Genomic DNA, 15,656 nt, shown 5'->3' on the forward strand with positions numbered 1-15,656 from the left:
TGAACATTACAAAAAGCTTGATATTTCTAGCAGTCAGAGTTCAGGCAGGAAAAAAATAACATACTCAAAGTGGGTGTCTGAGGTGGAGCAAAGACAAAATACCCGCCAAACTGAGAAGGTATCTTGAGACTGAAAAACAAGGTAGGCACTTCCATACAGTAAAGCTAAAAATTATAATTAAGAGGGTAATTAGTTACGGGGTACCAGACCAGGCAGGTGGCAACCCAGGAGCATACACAACGTTTCTTCACTCCACCTCCTGGTGGAGCCCAAGTTTATATATAGGCAGTTCATACAAAGCAGTGGAAAAGCCAAGAAGCAATTACTAACTAAGGAACAAGCTAACATCACGACTTATTATAATGATTATTATTTTGGGTGGTCTTGTGATACAGGGAGCAGGACCAACTGTTACCATACCAGCACTTAATCATTAGGTCCCTTTTTCATAGTCAGCAGGCCATTTTTACCTATTATTTTAACTATTTTACTTCTAGTTACTGTGTAAGTTCTGTGGGCAGGGTTCACATAAAGGATTTGCAAGTGTTGAGGGCTTTCAGGATGGAGCAAGTCATGATCGCAGTCTCATGGTGGGCATTTGAGGAACATTGAATAAATGTATGGGCCAGAATAATATTCTGCTGATCAAGGAACCTCTAGACAATATTATTACAGAGAGCTTGGAGCAAGACAGTAAAAATAAACCAGTGTTCTCACCACTGAAGGCAAACGTTTTAAATTATCCTTGCTGATTGAGATGGAATGGGTGAGCATTTGCTAGGTCAAGAGCTGTATTCCATGTGCCAGGGACTGTTGATTAACTGATTTGTTCCAGAAAAGATACCATACCTGGAACACCAGTTATGCTTGACATTATTACCTAAGTTGCATTAATTTACTGTCATTATTCATGCTCCATCTGGCATTAGCACCCTTCAAACAAGCAAGTTAAATTGGGATGTAGTAGGAATCCTGATCCTCACATCTCTCAAATCTTTGATTGTGGCACTAACCCCTTCAAGGATTTGGAATTGCTTTTAGTTTATCTTCTCAGCAAAGGGTTGGGGAGCCATGGTTCCTAGATTATCCACTTGGTCCTTCCCACCAGTTGTGCTCTCACTCCATTTTAGAAAACCAATGTGGAAATTATTCCAATTACTAAGTCTATATATTCCCACTGTACTGATCTAGCCTATCCTGACTGACTTATGATCTATATATCTGTCGCTTTATCATTTCATCTTTCCATTTGTCCATCTATCCATTATCTATCTAGGAATTATTAGCTAAAATATGTATCTACAATGAGTCCATTCCACATACACTTGTTCTGATGCACTGCAGATTCTGGAAAATAGAAAAAGCATTGATGAATCAAAGATATACTAAACGCTTCACCATCAGATATAGTTTTCTACATTTTTCTGGGTAAATCGGAATAATGCAGATTCCTGATGACAATATGTAAAACCACACTTATCAAGGTCTAATATAAACACATAATTAGGAATCATAAGTGTAGAAAGATACTTTATCAACTGAATCCAGTGCACTTATTTCTCCTTTTATAGTGTCAGTATTTACCAATCTTCTTTAACATATTGCAAAGACTTTCATAATGTTACTTTAAGACACTATGAATTTCACAGTAGGTCGCATTTGACTGCTAATATTTTATCTCCATTAAAGTCAAATAAAATTATTTACTACTTAAAAAAACAGAAAAAGATCCCTTGTTTTGATTGTATATGCATACTAAGAAATCAAAAGTTTAAAAAGTATACTAAATCAGTGGGAAATAAGGTTTGGTATAACTTTATCAAATCATTATATATCTTTATCAAAGCATCTCATACATGATGATATATCTTTATGTAAATATATGCATAAAGTTAGATTAGGTAGCAAATTAATTTGAGACACTTACATTTAATGATTCTTTTTTTAAAAATATCGACTTTAAAGAGCTTATATTTCAGTCCAAGATACTTAAAACCAACATATTCAAAATAAGTGCAGCTGAAAAAAAATTAAGAAAAACACAACTAACAGAAATCAAAATTAGTTTTACTTATGAAACTGAATTATTAAGAAATGTCAGCATAAAGTATAATTCCACTCATCAGAAAACTTCAGTGGAGTTTCATTCTTCCAAATATAGGAGAAAATTTTAGAGATGTTAGGTGATTTTAATCAGCTCTTATATAAGTTAGCTATCCCTTCATGACAGAGTATCCCAGAACTAAATATTTTAAATGTACAATCATTTGTTTTCACTCACATGCCTGAGTTAGCTGGGAGGCTCTCCTTTAAAGTGAGGACCCAAAAGCTCTGCTCTTTGCCAAGGGTTGAGCTCGGGTTGCTCCATTCTGGTTCTCAGGTGGAGGGAGAGCAGCTTCCTGGGGGAGGCTCTTCTCATTGTGCTGGCCTCACTGAGTAAGCATTTTTGAGCCTTTGCTAGCATCAGTTCTGTTAATGTCCCATTGGCCAAAAGAAGTAACCCAGTATCAACAGAGCAGGGAAATCTACTTTGCGCCAAGGAGGGGAGAGGAGTGGGTGTTTGCTGAATAATGATCCAAATTATCATAGTTCTTCTCATACTTCTAAAGTTTTTTGGTAGTACAAATTTTTAGTGCTTCTTTTAAAGCTTATACTAAATCATAAAGCATAGGAATTAATGAATTTGTTACCCCCCTTGATATTGGAAATTTTTTTCTTTTACCACCTCCCCCGAAAATGAATGACAGTTTATTTTAAAATCTTACTTCTAGCTTCTCCCTCCTAAGTTTTTAAGGTAAGAGGTTGCTAATTTAACAAAAATCTGGTCAGATGAGAAAAAAGAGAAAGGAGAAGGAAAAATAGGGGCAGTTAATCAAAGACCTTTTCTTTATGTTGTAAGAAATTTTCAGATCATCTACGAAAGTTATCAGGCACTTTCTCATGACCAAAGCATTACTAAATTATATAGTTTTTCCCATAACAGGTAGTTCAGGTTCCAAGTTTTCTGTTCACAAAATTTAGGTGTCATTGCCAGCATTAAGTGATAGGTCTGGTTGTATCCTTGCTTCTTAAGAGCCCTAAATCAAAACTCCATTAAAGTCAAATAAAATTATTTACTACTTAAAGTTAGCACTTGTCATACAGATTTTGATTAGCTCAACAGATATAGGAGAATCTAATAAATAATCAGAACTTACATTTGCACATACTGTAAATCAAGTATTCTGAAGAATTAATTCTTAAAAGAATGGAACTGGAATTATATTTAGATTAATGATATTTAAAGAATTGTATTAATATGTTTAAGCACTTTTGTCTTAATAGTCATAATCTCATTATCATATTTCAAGTGTATCTTTTCCTAAGGAATAAAGGCTCCATCTTCATCCCAAATTCCAAGTAAGAAAACATTTTATGTTCCAGTTAAATGTAATATTAAACTTTGGACCTTCAGTTAAATAAAGACATTGAGAACATAAGTAGTGAGATGCTGTACTGCCCTCCTTAGAGACTACCATAGGTTAGACCAATATTGCACATTCGCACTTGTTCATAAAAGGAGGAATTTTCTAGAGCTAGAGATGACTGTTACTTGCTTGTTTTATGTTCTCCTACAGGTACAAGCATTGTTCCCTTTCAGAAGAAACGACTGACTCATATGTCTGGATGGATGGCTCTAATCCCAAATGCAAATCATATTAACTGGTACTTTAAAGGTGTGGATCACATAACCAACATATCATATACATCAACATTCTATGGATTCAAGGTAAACAAAGAGCTATAAAATCCATCTTCTAATAGTTATAATTGCTTCTTAATCAAATGCAGCCTGCACTCTTGTCCTTACTCACACCCATTGTTAGGCCTAGAATGTCCTTGCCTCTAAAACCAACCTATTAAAATCCTGCACACCCTCCATGGCCCACTCTAAATCTAAGAAGTTAGCCAGAGAAACCTGAGGAGTAAGCAATCTTTCTTCCATATTTCCATAATACTAAGCTTGTGCCTCTGTTATTATTACCATGATAATAGCTTACATGTACTAAGTATTTATGATATCTCAGGCACCAGTTAAAGGTTTTATGATTTATATCATGAAATACATAATACACAAAGCATTATTTAAAAAAACATAGCACGCCAATACCTGTATACCCACCATCTAGCTCTACCTGAATCTAATGTTCTGTGAGTATTTACTTTCTATTTTTAAAGGAAATAAAACATAGATAACATTGTATATATAGTAGAAACCCTCTGTATAGTTTACCCTGATCTCATTCCCCATTCTCCACCTGTAATAGTAACCAGTGTTCTGAATTCAGTATTTTCATCCCCAAACACGTTCTTGTACTACATATTTGTGCAGCCAGAAAATATCTAGCATTGTTTTAAATGTTTTCAAACATCATAGAAATAAAATATTCTCTAAATACATAAATACATACACACACATATATAAATGTGTGCATATACAAATATATGTATGTAGAGAGAGAATCACACACAGATCCTTTCATTGCCTCAGTGATAGAGCTAGCATTATTGCCATAGACATATAAAACGTTAATAAACAAAAAAATGCAAGATGAAAAATAAACTGAAACCAAAACTGTTAAGTCTTAACATAATATCAGGATTAGTTGTGTGTTATTAAAATTAATGTATATAATACAGAGTTAATATATAAATCAAGTTATATTTTTCTGCAAACTTTTACAGGATGAAGATTATGTAATTATATCACATAACTTCACTCAAAATCCTGGTATGTTTAATGTTATCGATATGAGGAATGGTTCTTCAAAACCACTGAATTGGAATACTAGCAGGAATGGAGACTGGCACCTTGAAGCAAACACTAGTACTCTGTATTACTTGGGTATGTATTCATTAGGTAGGAGTGCTTATTTTATCTAATGCTTTGTCTAAATGATGAGAAAAATTGCTTAATGGGAAAATGTTTTATACAGTGCCCTGTATATAGCAGGATTCAGTAAATGTTTGTTGAATAAAAGGACTGGAAACTCAACTTACGCTGGAAAAGGTCTTGAGTTGAATTAATAAACTTACATTATGTTTTGAGATAACACCAACCCATTTACACATAGTCCTAATAGTTTTATTTCACAGAATTGGAGAAAATAAGTACAGTGGAAGCTGGAATATATTTTGTTTGCATTTTTATCATTTAATTATTTGGGGGAAATAAAAATATTTAAGAATAAATTTTAACTAAATTCTAAAGTATTCGTTTTTATCAAGATATGTTGACTATGGGCTTCTTTTTTTATTTTTTAAATTTGTTGTACATATCTATGGGGTACAGCATTGAATATCCAAACCTGTGTGCAATGTGTGATGCTCAAAGCAGGATAATTAGTATATTCGACATTATGCAATGCAATCATTTTTCATGGACCTTTACCAATTTTTCACTACATTCCCTCTCCCTGTTTCCCACCTCTGGTGGCCTCAGTTCTGCTCTCTTCTTTTGAAAGTTCAATGTATTATTGTGATTGTTGTATCTTTCTTTCTTTTTTATTGATTTGTTCTTTTTTTTTTTTTTTTAGCTCCCACTTATGAGTAAGGACATGTGGTATTTCTCTTTATGTACCTAGCTTATTGCAGTTAACATAATTTTCTCTAAGTTCATCCATGTTGCTGCAAATGTCAGAATTTTATTCTTTTTTATGGCAGAATAGTATTCCATTGTGTATATAAACCACATTTTCCTTATCCAGTCATTCATGGATAGACATTCATGTTGGTTCCAATTCCTGGCCATTGTAAATTGAGATGCAATAAACAAGAGTGCATAGATCCCTTGACATGATGATTTCCCTTCCTTTGGGTATATACCCAGCAGTGGGATTACTGGATCATGTGGTAGTTCTATCTGTAGTTGTTTGAGGAACTTCATTACTGTCTGCCATAATGGCTGCACTAATTTACAGTCCCACCAACAGTGTAGGAGGGTCCCCCTTTCTGTGCATCCTTGCCAGCATTTGTTATTCTCTGTCTTCTTGATAATGGCCAGTGTAACTGGTGTGAGATATCTCAATGTGGTTTTGATTTATTTGCATTTCCCTGATGCTGAGTGATAATGCATTTTTTCACATGTTTGTGGGCCATTTGTATGTCTTCCTTTGAGAAAAGCCTACTTAGCTTCTTTGCCATTTTTTAATTGGGTTATTTTTTTTTACTGTTAAGTTGTTTGAGTTCCTCGTATATTCTGGATATAATCCCTTGCCAGACTCATAGCTTGCAAATATTTTCAGCCATTCTGTAGGCTGTCTTTTCTCTCTGTTAATGGTTTCTTTTGCTATGCAGAGGCTTTTTAGTTTGATATAATCCCATTTGCCTATTTTTTCTTTTGTTGCTGTGCCATATTCAGTGTTGGGGTTGTATGTGAGTGCATCCACGGATTAGGCACTAGGGAACTTAGTGATCCCTTGCTGAGGTCAGTGACACTGTGTTTGGTTGCTGAGGACATGGGCAAGCTCTCAAGTTCTTGGGAGAAGTGCTTGGGTGCCCTGTTGCTCTTTGGCTGGGTGAGTGTTCCTGGGAGGACTTGTTGGTACCCTAGTTAGTGTCCCATGACCCTGATGGGTGCACTGGTGTATACTGGAGCTCCTCAGTTTGAATGGGTCATCCTGGGGTGGGTTTCTCTTTCGTCTTTCCTATAAGCAGAGGTTCCTCCTGCATTCTTGGTCCTCCCGGTTGGAAGATGGGTTAATGGTGATTGGGAATTTTCTTTCTTACTCTATTTGGATATCCTGGGTTTCTACACTCTTGGGGGGATTCCATGTGTGTCTTTCCCCAGATCAAGGCAGTCATGTGGGCTGCACATGTACCTCCCAACCCCAAGGGTGCTACTGCCTGTGGCAGGGTAATTCCCCCTGTGGGTTGGGCCACTGGGTCATGGATCTGTGCTTGCTCACCTCTTTCCCCAATCTCTACTAGTGACTCTTCTTGTGTCAATGAAGTTGAGTGGTTGGCAGGCCACCTGCATGGTGGTCAGTGGCTGTGGCTTCTGCTGTAGTAGCGTGCTGACCTTGCCATGGCAGTGGCTGTGGCAGTGGCTATGCTGGACCACCCACATGGAAGTGTTGTCCGCAGTAGTGGTGGGGGGGCTGTGGGGGCTGCTCACAGCAGCTCCTGAGGTCCCTTGGCGTGCTACTGCCATCTGCTAACTATGAGCTTCTTAATGACATACATTTTTGATGATTTCTTTATACTTATTCCATACATTTGAATGATACCAAGTTGCTGTCTGAAGAATAGTATTTTCCAAAATGCCATGATTCTGTTTACATTCAAGTACTTTGATCATCATATTAATTTAAATTACTTTTACTTCATTTTCAGTGTCAGGAAGAAATGACCTTCATGAGAGCCAGCCCATTTCTCAGACCCTGGATCCTGATGTGAAAGATGTTGTTATTAATTTCCAAGCCTACTGTTGTATTCTTCAGGATTGCTTTCCTGTACATCCCCCATCAAGAATAATTCCCAGGAAGCGGCCAGCCATATATAAGTATATGGGCCTTTTGTAGTCAATACCCTTCAATATCTCTTGACATAATTCTTTTCTTATGTCACTCTTCAGTGAGCTCACCATGCCTTCCTCCTGCATAAGGTCTTGTAGGTCACAAAGTCCTTCTACACTATTGCTTTGCTCCAGCCTTAAAACCACCCCAATGAGAAAATGGAAAAACCTCATGAAAATGATGTGTGAAAGTTACTGGTAATCACACACTTACAGAATGTTAGGCTAGATGATTAAGTCTGGACCCACTCCCTTATTGGATAGGTCAGACAGCTGAAGTCCAGTGACCATAAGTGAATTACCTGAAATCACAGAATTTATTGATGGCACATCCAGTACAGCACCAGAAACTGTCTCCTCATTAATCCAATGCTTTCTTAGCAGAGGGTGTTGCTTCCTCTAGAATAACCATCATGGTCAAATCTCATAATACAACTTATTTAATTTTATTTCAAATATTTAATTTCTAAATATATTTTAATTCTTCTGGTTAAAAAATAATGTTTCTATCTTTGTAACTTAGGGAGTTTTTTACCTTTATTTCTAATGTGAAACATCACTTTTTACCTTGTATTAGAGAATTACCTACATAATGGCACTAGTACATTTTGGTACTAGTTTTTAAGACCCTTAAAAGCATGATCCTGATCTGGTGTATATTTGTGTTCCTTACAGACAAATAATAATGATAAAATGGTGATGGTGGTGATAAAAACTAATGTTTAAAGGACACTTAATAGCCCACTATGGTGCATCAAGTACAATTCATGATATGTATTAGGTGAACTACCTTTCAAAATAAATAGATGCTGCAGTGGCTATTGTATAAAGGAACAGTAGTTGAATTTGTTTACATATTTATTAAACCATTAAAAAATATTTGCTGAGCACCCACTGAGTGCCAGGCATGGGGGGTTCAATCATGACTAACATAACTGTGATCCCTGACTTCACCACACTCACATTCTGTCCAAAGAGACAAACCACAAAACAGGCAAATAAACAAACAAAAAAAGCAAACAGAAAATAAAGCATGTAAGTGTGCGTTGTGATAAGTATTATAAAGGAATAGTTTTGGGGCTGCAACAGAGAACATGGCAGGGACTGCATTTAAGTGCTGTGGTTTGGATCAACCTCTCAGAGGAAGGGACATTCTAGATGCAACCCCCCAAAATGGGGAAGAACTGCCATGTGAAAGGCGGGAGAGGAGCATTCGAGAGCAAGGGAGTAACTTGTGCAGAGGCCCTGACATAGGCAAAGAGTGTGACATATCTAAAAACTGAGAGAAAATCATTATGGCTGGACCCTAATGAGCAGGGAAGAGTGGCCTGGAGATGGTGTTGGAAACAGAACATGTAGATCCTGCAGGATCTAAATACGGGAAACCTTTGAACTGTTGTAAGCTGGGAGGTGACATACTCCAAATTATTTTTAAGAAAGACCACTTTCGCTATTCTATGAAGTCTGTGTTACAAAGGGACAGTAAAGAAAGAGAGGCTCATAAAAAGGTCCAAGAGAGTTTTGTAAGAGATATGGGCCATCAAGCTTATTGATCAAAAAGGCCTTATACCTTCTAAAATAGATATAATTATTAAATATTTAATTAACCGTTATTATGACTAGCAAAGCAGATTTAGATTGGTCTAGATCAGGATGTGATTAAGGTATATGATAATATGCTACATGTATGTGTCATGGTATAGTTTCCTCCCCCCGTCCCCCCCCCACACAGTATGAGTTTTCCTCACTGGAAGGAGCTATAATTAGATTGGTTAATTTGTATGATTCAAATAGCTATCAACAAAACAAATAGAATCTTGATCCAGAACTGGTACCTCAGAATTAGATCATAAAGCTCCAGATACACAACACAAATGTTTAGTTTAAGAGGGATTGGTCTTTATTGATCATAACAGTGGGAAATAAGAAGAATGCATAACATGCATAGTGATCGTGATAGTGCTCGTAGGAGTAGGAATGAAGGACTATTAATATAGAGAAAAGCTAGATAAAATCAAGTATCGAATATGGGCAATGCTGGTCAGATTATTTGGATAGATAGATAAAGTCCTTTTAAAAATCTTCATTGAAATTGGTTCAGGAAACATCATGTGTTAATGTGAGTCTAAACTCAATTTAACCACTAACCTCATTTTAAAACCCATTAAGGCAATTTTTTTAATAACAGGAGTTTTGATCAACAGGTTTCTTAGTACTAGAAATTAAGTAATACAAATGTGTGATAAAAATATACATTGTAACCAAACAAACTGTATATCGGCCCTTTTGTAGAATTACAGGATTACTGTCAGAATTTTTAGGGTTTTTTTTGCTGGGTTGGGAGAGCAACCTCTGATTGTGAATATTTTTCAATAGGAAAATATCAACTTTATAATAGTATCCTTTACAACTTTTCATTAAGAGGTAGTTTCTAGAAGGCATATTGATGAAAAGTGGAGACTCTATGTCCTTCAATGCATTTTTCATATTTATTTCAATTTAATATAGCCTTTACTCTGGATACAGACCTGCCACTCCCACCCTAGCCCAAGGGCTTAACCTTATTGATTCATCTTGCCAGTTCAGAGACCATTCTTCCTGCCCCACCCTTCACAGAACATCACCAACCATTCTCCACCCCCCTTCCTCATGAAATAGCACCAGGTGTCAAGGGCTTTTAAATGGACAACCATGCATTTCTTTTCACTTTTCCACCATGCGAAATCTTACAAGGATATTGAATAATTTAGACAAAATTAGGGTATATCACAACAAGGATTTACTGAAAGAAAAAGTGATTCAAATTGTGGATGGAAAGGAAATTTTCTTGAATGGAAAAAAAAAGCGATATATGTACTTTGTGTGTGTTGAGTATTTTACTACCCGCACATATTAGCTTGTTTATTTAATGAAATTATAAAGTATTTAATTTGCATTCTGTTATCCCCCAAACATCTAGTATAATGCAAACACCCTAAGGAGATGGTCATTAAATATATAGAGATAATAATTAATGGAAATATTTCTCTTCTCTTTTCAGTTTATGGTCAAATTATTCTTTTTGGCAATCATCTCGAGAAAATAATTATACCATACCTCACCCAGGAGCAAATGTGATTATTCCTGAAGGTAAATATACAAACATAAATGAATACAATGTTTGTGTTTATGTGACATTAATGCTGTGACAGGATAGATGCCACAGTAGTTAGGTTTCCACCTTTATGCAGAGCAAATGTGAAGAGATGGATTCTATTATTGCATCCTGGACACTAAACCCAGCCTTCTGAGTTTCATGTGAATTTAAACCTGACTATTAACAATCACAGATTTCCTGGGAGAGACAGAAATCAGTCATTCTGTGGAAAAATGTGTCATAAACTTCAAACCCAGGACTCACTGATAAGCTTGTCAGTGTTTTGTCATAGGCTGTAGTCTGTGGATTATGTTATATTTCTTAAAGTGTTGTTTTATAGGAACATGGATTGTAGCTGACACAGATATGCCACCAATGGAAAGGCTTATTATTTGGGGGGTTCTAGAACTGGAAGATAAATATGATGTGGAAGCTGCAGAGTCTTCTTATAGAAAAGTTGTTCTGAATGCTACCTACATATCACTGCAGGTAAGAATGAGGGTCTTGTAATTTATATCCTTATTAATCAAATTCCAAAATATAGATTTACTGAAATAATAATCAAAAAGCATGCTCAATTGGTATGAATAAAAAACACCGCTGGCTCTAGTCCATGAAATGTGAGCCTCATGTATGTCCAATATGTTTCTGTCTCCTTTAGATTGTGGACTAAACATCCCTTAAGGAGTAATTATCATGGTTCTCTTGACTGTGAGGTTTTCCCAGTTTTAATTCTACATAAAATATTTGTATCATTGTTAGGTAAAGCTAAACTAACAGCTTGCTCTAACAGAATTCTTGAGAGTTCTAGAAAAAACTTTTAAAATTTAAGCTTCTTTTTAAAAAACAATTTCTTAAAACAAATGGACATAGATGGAATTGTAAATTCCAAGAGAAGAGTAATAAAAATGTGCCAGTTGTTTGGAACAATCACCTCATTCTCTCATAAGCCTCATATGGTCTTGAACATGTAACAGCTTAATCAGTTTAATTGTTCTGTCAGTCTTTTAACAATGTTCACGAAAAAGAACAGCCTCACCAAAAAGCTACTAAAGCACAGTTTTTAAAAAATAAAAGTGGTTAGTAGCTTTTCTTAGAGAAAAGGTGTAAAGTCCATGAATTTGTTCTTTAAATGTTTTAAAGGTGCATAATATTTTGGTGAGATTTATGGGCTTTGAGGTAAATTGAAGCTACAATTGAATCCTTACCTCACTGTTTGTTAGTTGGGCAACCTTAGGTAAGTTATTTAATATGTTTCAACATCAGTTTTCTTGCCTGTGAAATAAGAATAATAATACCAATTTACGGATATAGTGTAAAGGTTAAATGACATAATACATGTGAAGTCTTACATGAATCAAGTATTTAATGACAGCTATTGTTATTAATGATGATGGCTCCTAAATGGCATAGCTTGGATATGAGTGTCAAGAGTATATATTGTATATAACATAACATGTTCACATATAGTATGGTCTATTTAAACACCACTAGTTTAGGTCTTAGAATATCTCAGTTTTAGGTCCATTTCTGACATTAAATGGACCTTTGAATTTGACACTAAAAAATCATTTAAACTACCTATCCCAAAGTGAATGGATTAAATTAAAGTCACTTCCAGTCACAATACCAGTTTTTGTACAACAAAATTTATTTATTTTGACTAGGGGGGGCTACCAGTTACTTCTTAATTCCTTTTTTATGGGGAAATTTTTTTCTGCTCAATGTTTAAATATTAATAATTTTCTGCTTCATTACAGGGAGGTAGATTAATTGGTGGCTGGGAAGATAATCCTTTTAAAGGAGAATTACAGATTGTTCTTAGAGGAAATCATTCTACCCCAAACTGGGCTCTTCCAGAAGGACCAAATCAAGGAGCAAAGGTCTTAGGTATGTGTCTCCAGATACCAAAAGGTGTCATATCAGTTTTGAGAATCTACTTTAAAATAGACAGCAATAAGTTACTTATAAGTTCATGATGTCATGATGTTATGATATCAGAAGCTTTTACAGACATTGATTTGTAGTAAAAGGTTACAAAAATAGCAGAGTTTTTAAAAATTAAATCACGTTACATTACACCGTGTAGAAATAGATATAGACATGTATTTTTTAAAACCAAAATGTAATTTATTGCAAAGTTAACATCAACAAATTCTCCAAATATATATTATTTCTCCAGTCTGGTTTTCTTTATAGTCTTTCCTTTATATAAGCAATAATAGTCTTCATATTTTAGTGCTTTCCCCCTAGAAGGTAACTTTTGTACACATTATTCCATTTACAGTATTAATGAATAATTTGTGGATCTGCTGACTCTGATGTCAGTTCTCCATCACACCTGCTGCTGAGCTTTAATTTCCCATTTTCATTGGTATACTGTGCATACTCCTATTTGAGCCCTATAAGCAAAGAACCCAAAAAGATCTAATTTAGTCACAATTAATAACTGCTTTTATTAATGCTACTGCATATTTATTTAGGATACACATGTGAGCAGCCGCTACGATTGCTCTGCTGTACAATTTCTAAAAATGACACCCAGTAAATAAGGGTATCAAAAAATGCCTTGAGATTGAATTAGTGAACTCACCACTGACAAATTTCCTGAGGCCGAAAAATTCAATTTAAAAAAATATGTACTTGCTTTCATGTGCTTATTTTTATTTCAAAAGTAACTCTTAAACAACATGAAGCAGTATCGAGAAAAAATATTAAGAAAAAATATATCTTTCCAATTCCCTCCCCCTTGAGGAAACTAACATTAGTTAATATTTTATCCATGCCTATATTTATATTACATATACTGATTTGTGGTGACAGCATTATTCCTTTTATAAAAACATGGTCCAACTAAATATACTGTTATGCAATTTCCTGTTCTCAGCTAGCATATTATGAACATCTTTCCAGATCAATACTTATAGATCAAATTCCTCCTTTTTATAGCATATTACTCTACTATATTAACATATTAAAATTTATTCCGTCATTCCCCTATTAATGTACATTTGGATTAATTCTTTTTTTTAATATTTCAAAATATTGCTGTAGTAAATATTCTCATATATGTATCCTTGTGTACCAGCTTAAATTTCTATGGACATTTTTCCTAGATGTGGGACAAAAGGTCAGACTTCTTACATAGCCCTGAGCACACAACCTCAATTCATTCTATTTATTCTAAAATGTTCAATTGCTTGTTAAAATATATCAATGAACAGTTTCATTCTATACTAGCCCCTAACTCAGTACTGTGTAGTGGATAAACAGGAATGTGTTTTTGTCCTTCAGGAGTGTTTGGTGAGCTGGATCTTCATGGAATTCCACGTTCAGTTCATAAAACTAAACTCTCAGAAACTGCAGAGGCAGGTTCCAAAGTCCTGTCTCTGATGGATGCTGTGGACTGGCAGGTAGAGAAAATATTATGTGGTGGAAAATGAATATCCACAGTGGGTCAACTTAACAAAGGTTTTTTCTCACTGGAATTTATTTTCTCATGTGATTGACCAGATGAGAAGTGTGTACTTTACAATTAGCTTGCAAAACCTGACCTGGTAACAGGCATTTAAAAATTGTGGTCTCAAAGGTCCTTCAGAATATATAAAGACCATTATGCGTATATTAGTTATGAAAGAAAAATATGAAAAATTTTGGTTAAAAATATTTATTATAAATTCTTGCAAAACAGAAAATGGAATTATTTTAAGTACTTTTTATTGTTATCTTGGTTACCTCTTCACTTCTAATTTGTGATTTTACATGTTAAAGATTTGGAAAGAAAACAAATACTGATGCCTAATGATACTCAAATTACTCTTGTGTTAAATGAGAGATTTTGGTCAAATATAAATGGTGGCAATTTCCATCTCTACTGCTCTCATAAACTATATGAAGGCCATAGGGTCCACATCTTTAAAAATACTCTTTTTAATGCCAAAGGATCAAAGACATGGATGGATTCTGTTTCCCGCTCTTAGATCTCAGCCGCTTTCCTTCTGGTGAGAACAAGCTTTAGAATCACAGAACAAAGAGAAACTTAGTCTGAGCAAATCAATACAAATCATCAAAACTTATGGGTTTGCTCTCTTAATGTAGTTTGAAATTGCTCAATAAAAGAAGGGATTATTGGGAGGTATTATGATCTACTTACGATATATTCTTATATGTGATAGTTCAGGTGTAATTACTTTTTAAAGAGAGAGTAATTAAGTAGTCTTAATATCCCTATTATTTATCCAATTAATATTTTCTGCCAACTAGTTATCCAAGTAATATTTACCCAAGTAATATTTAACCGATATTTAATATTTAACCACACACTTTTCTAGGCATTGGGGATTTAGTGGTGAAGAAATTGGCCCAAGCTATTATGGAACTTGCACTGGGTGGAATAGGTAGACACTAAATTGACAAATAAATATATATTAATGCATGTTCATCACATACAGATTATAACGTGTGACAAAGGAAATGAAGCAGGTTGTGTGACAGAGAGTACCACAGAGGTAGAGGATGGCACATGACATTGCATAAGGTGTCCAGAGAAGAACTTCCTCAGTGGAATATTTGAGCAGAGTCTTGGATGACAGTAAGAAGCAGAATATACAAAGATTCCAGGACTTGGCATTGCCCTTAAACTTTCCTCAGCTTTTCTCACATTTTAGAAAAGGTGATAGTTAATTCTGTAAAAAAAGAAAGAAAGAAAAACTAGGGAATTTTTTTCAAGTATTAATGATATTGTCCTGACCAGCTTTTAATAAAAATATGAGTACATTTGCTTTGATGTCTTTGATTTTTAAAAAATGTATATTGCTGTGATTTTAGTAAATGACTGAATTAAAGGTAAGGAAATGCTGAGAGAACTCAAAATTTAGAATTGTTAATATCAAACATAAGCATATTTATTTTTAGACACCTAAATGTCATTTGTTCTTACTGATGATACCATAGCTTCTAATGAGA

At 34.8% G+C, this 15,656-nt stretch overlaps 1 protein-coding gene across 1 annotated transcript in view; it reads left to right on the forward strand.

Moving 5' to 3' along the window:
* PKHD1L1 (PKHD1 like 1) overlaps positions 1-15,656 on the forward strand; it is a 157,128-nt gene that overhangs the window by 93,722 nt on the left and 47,750 nt on the right. Inside the window, exons 51-57 of the mRNA XM_063079268.1 lie at positions 3,618-3,769; positions 4,726-4,885; positions 7,375-7,543; positions 10,596-10,684; positions 11,032-11,180; positions 12,452-12,581; positions 13,986-14,104. Of these exons, the coding sequence (XP_062935338.1) occupies positions 3,618-3,769; positions 4,726-4,885; positions 7,375-7,543; positions 10,596-10,684; positions 11,032-11,180; positions 12,452-12,581; positions 13,986-14,104 (968 nt within the window). The remainder of the gene's footprint in view (positions 1-3,617; positions 3,770-4,725; positions 4,886-7,374; positions 7,544-10,595; positions 10,685-11,031; positions 11,181-12,451; positions 12,582-13,985; positions 14,105-15,656) is intronic.

This window comes from Cynocephalus volans, chromosome 15, assembly GCF_027409185.1.
Source record: "Cynocephalus volans isolate mCynVol1 chromosome 15, mCynVol1.pri, whole genome shotgun sequence".
Classification (NCBI taxonomy): domain Eukaryota; kingdom Metazoa; phylum Chordata; class Mammalia; order Dermoptera; family Cynocephalidae; genus Cynocephalus; species Cynocephalus volans.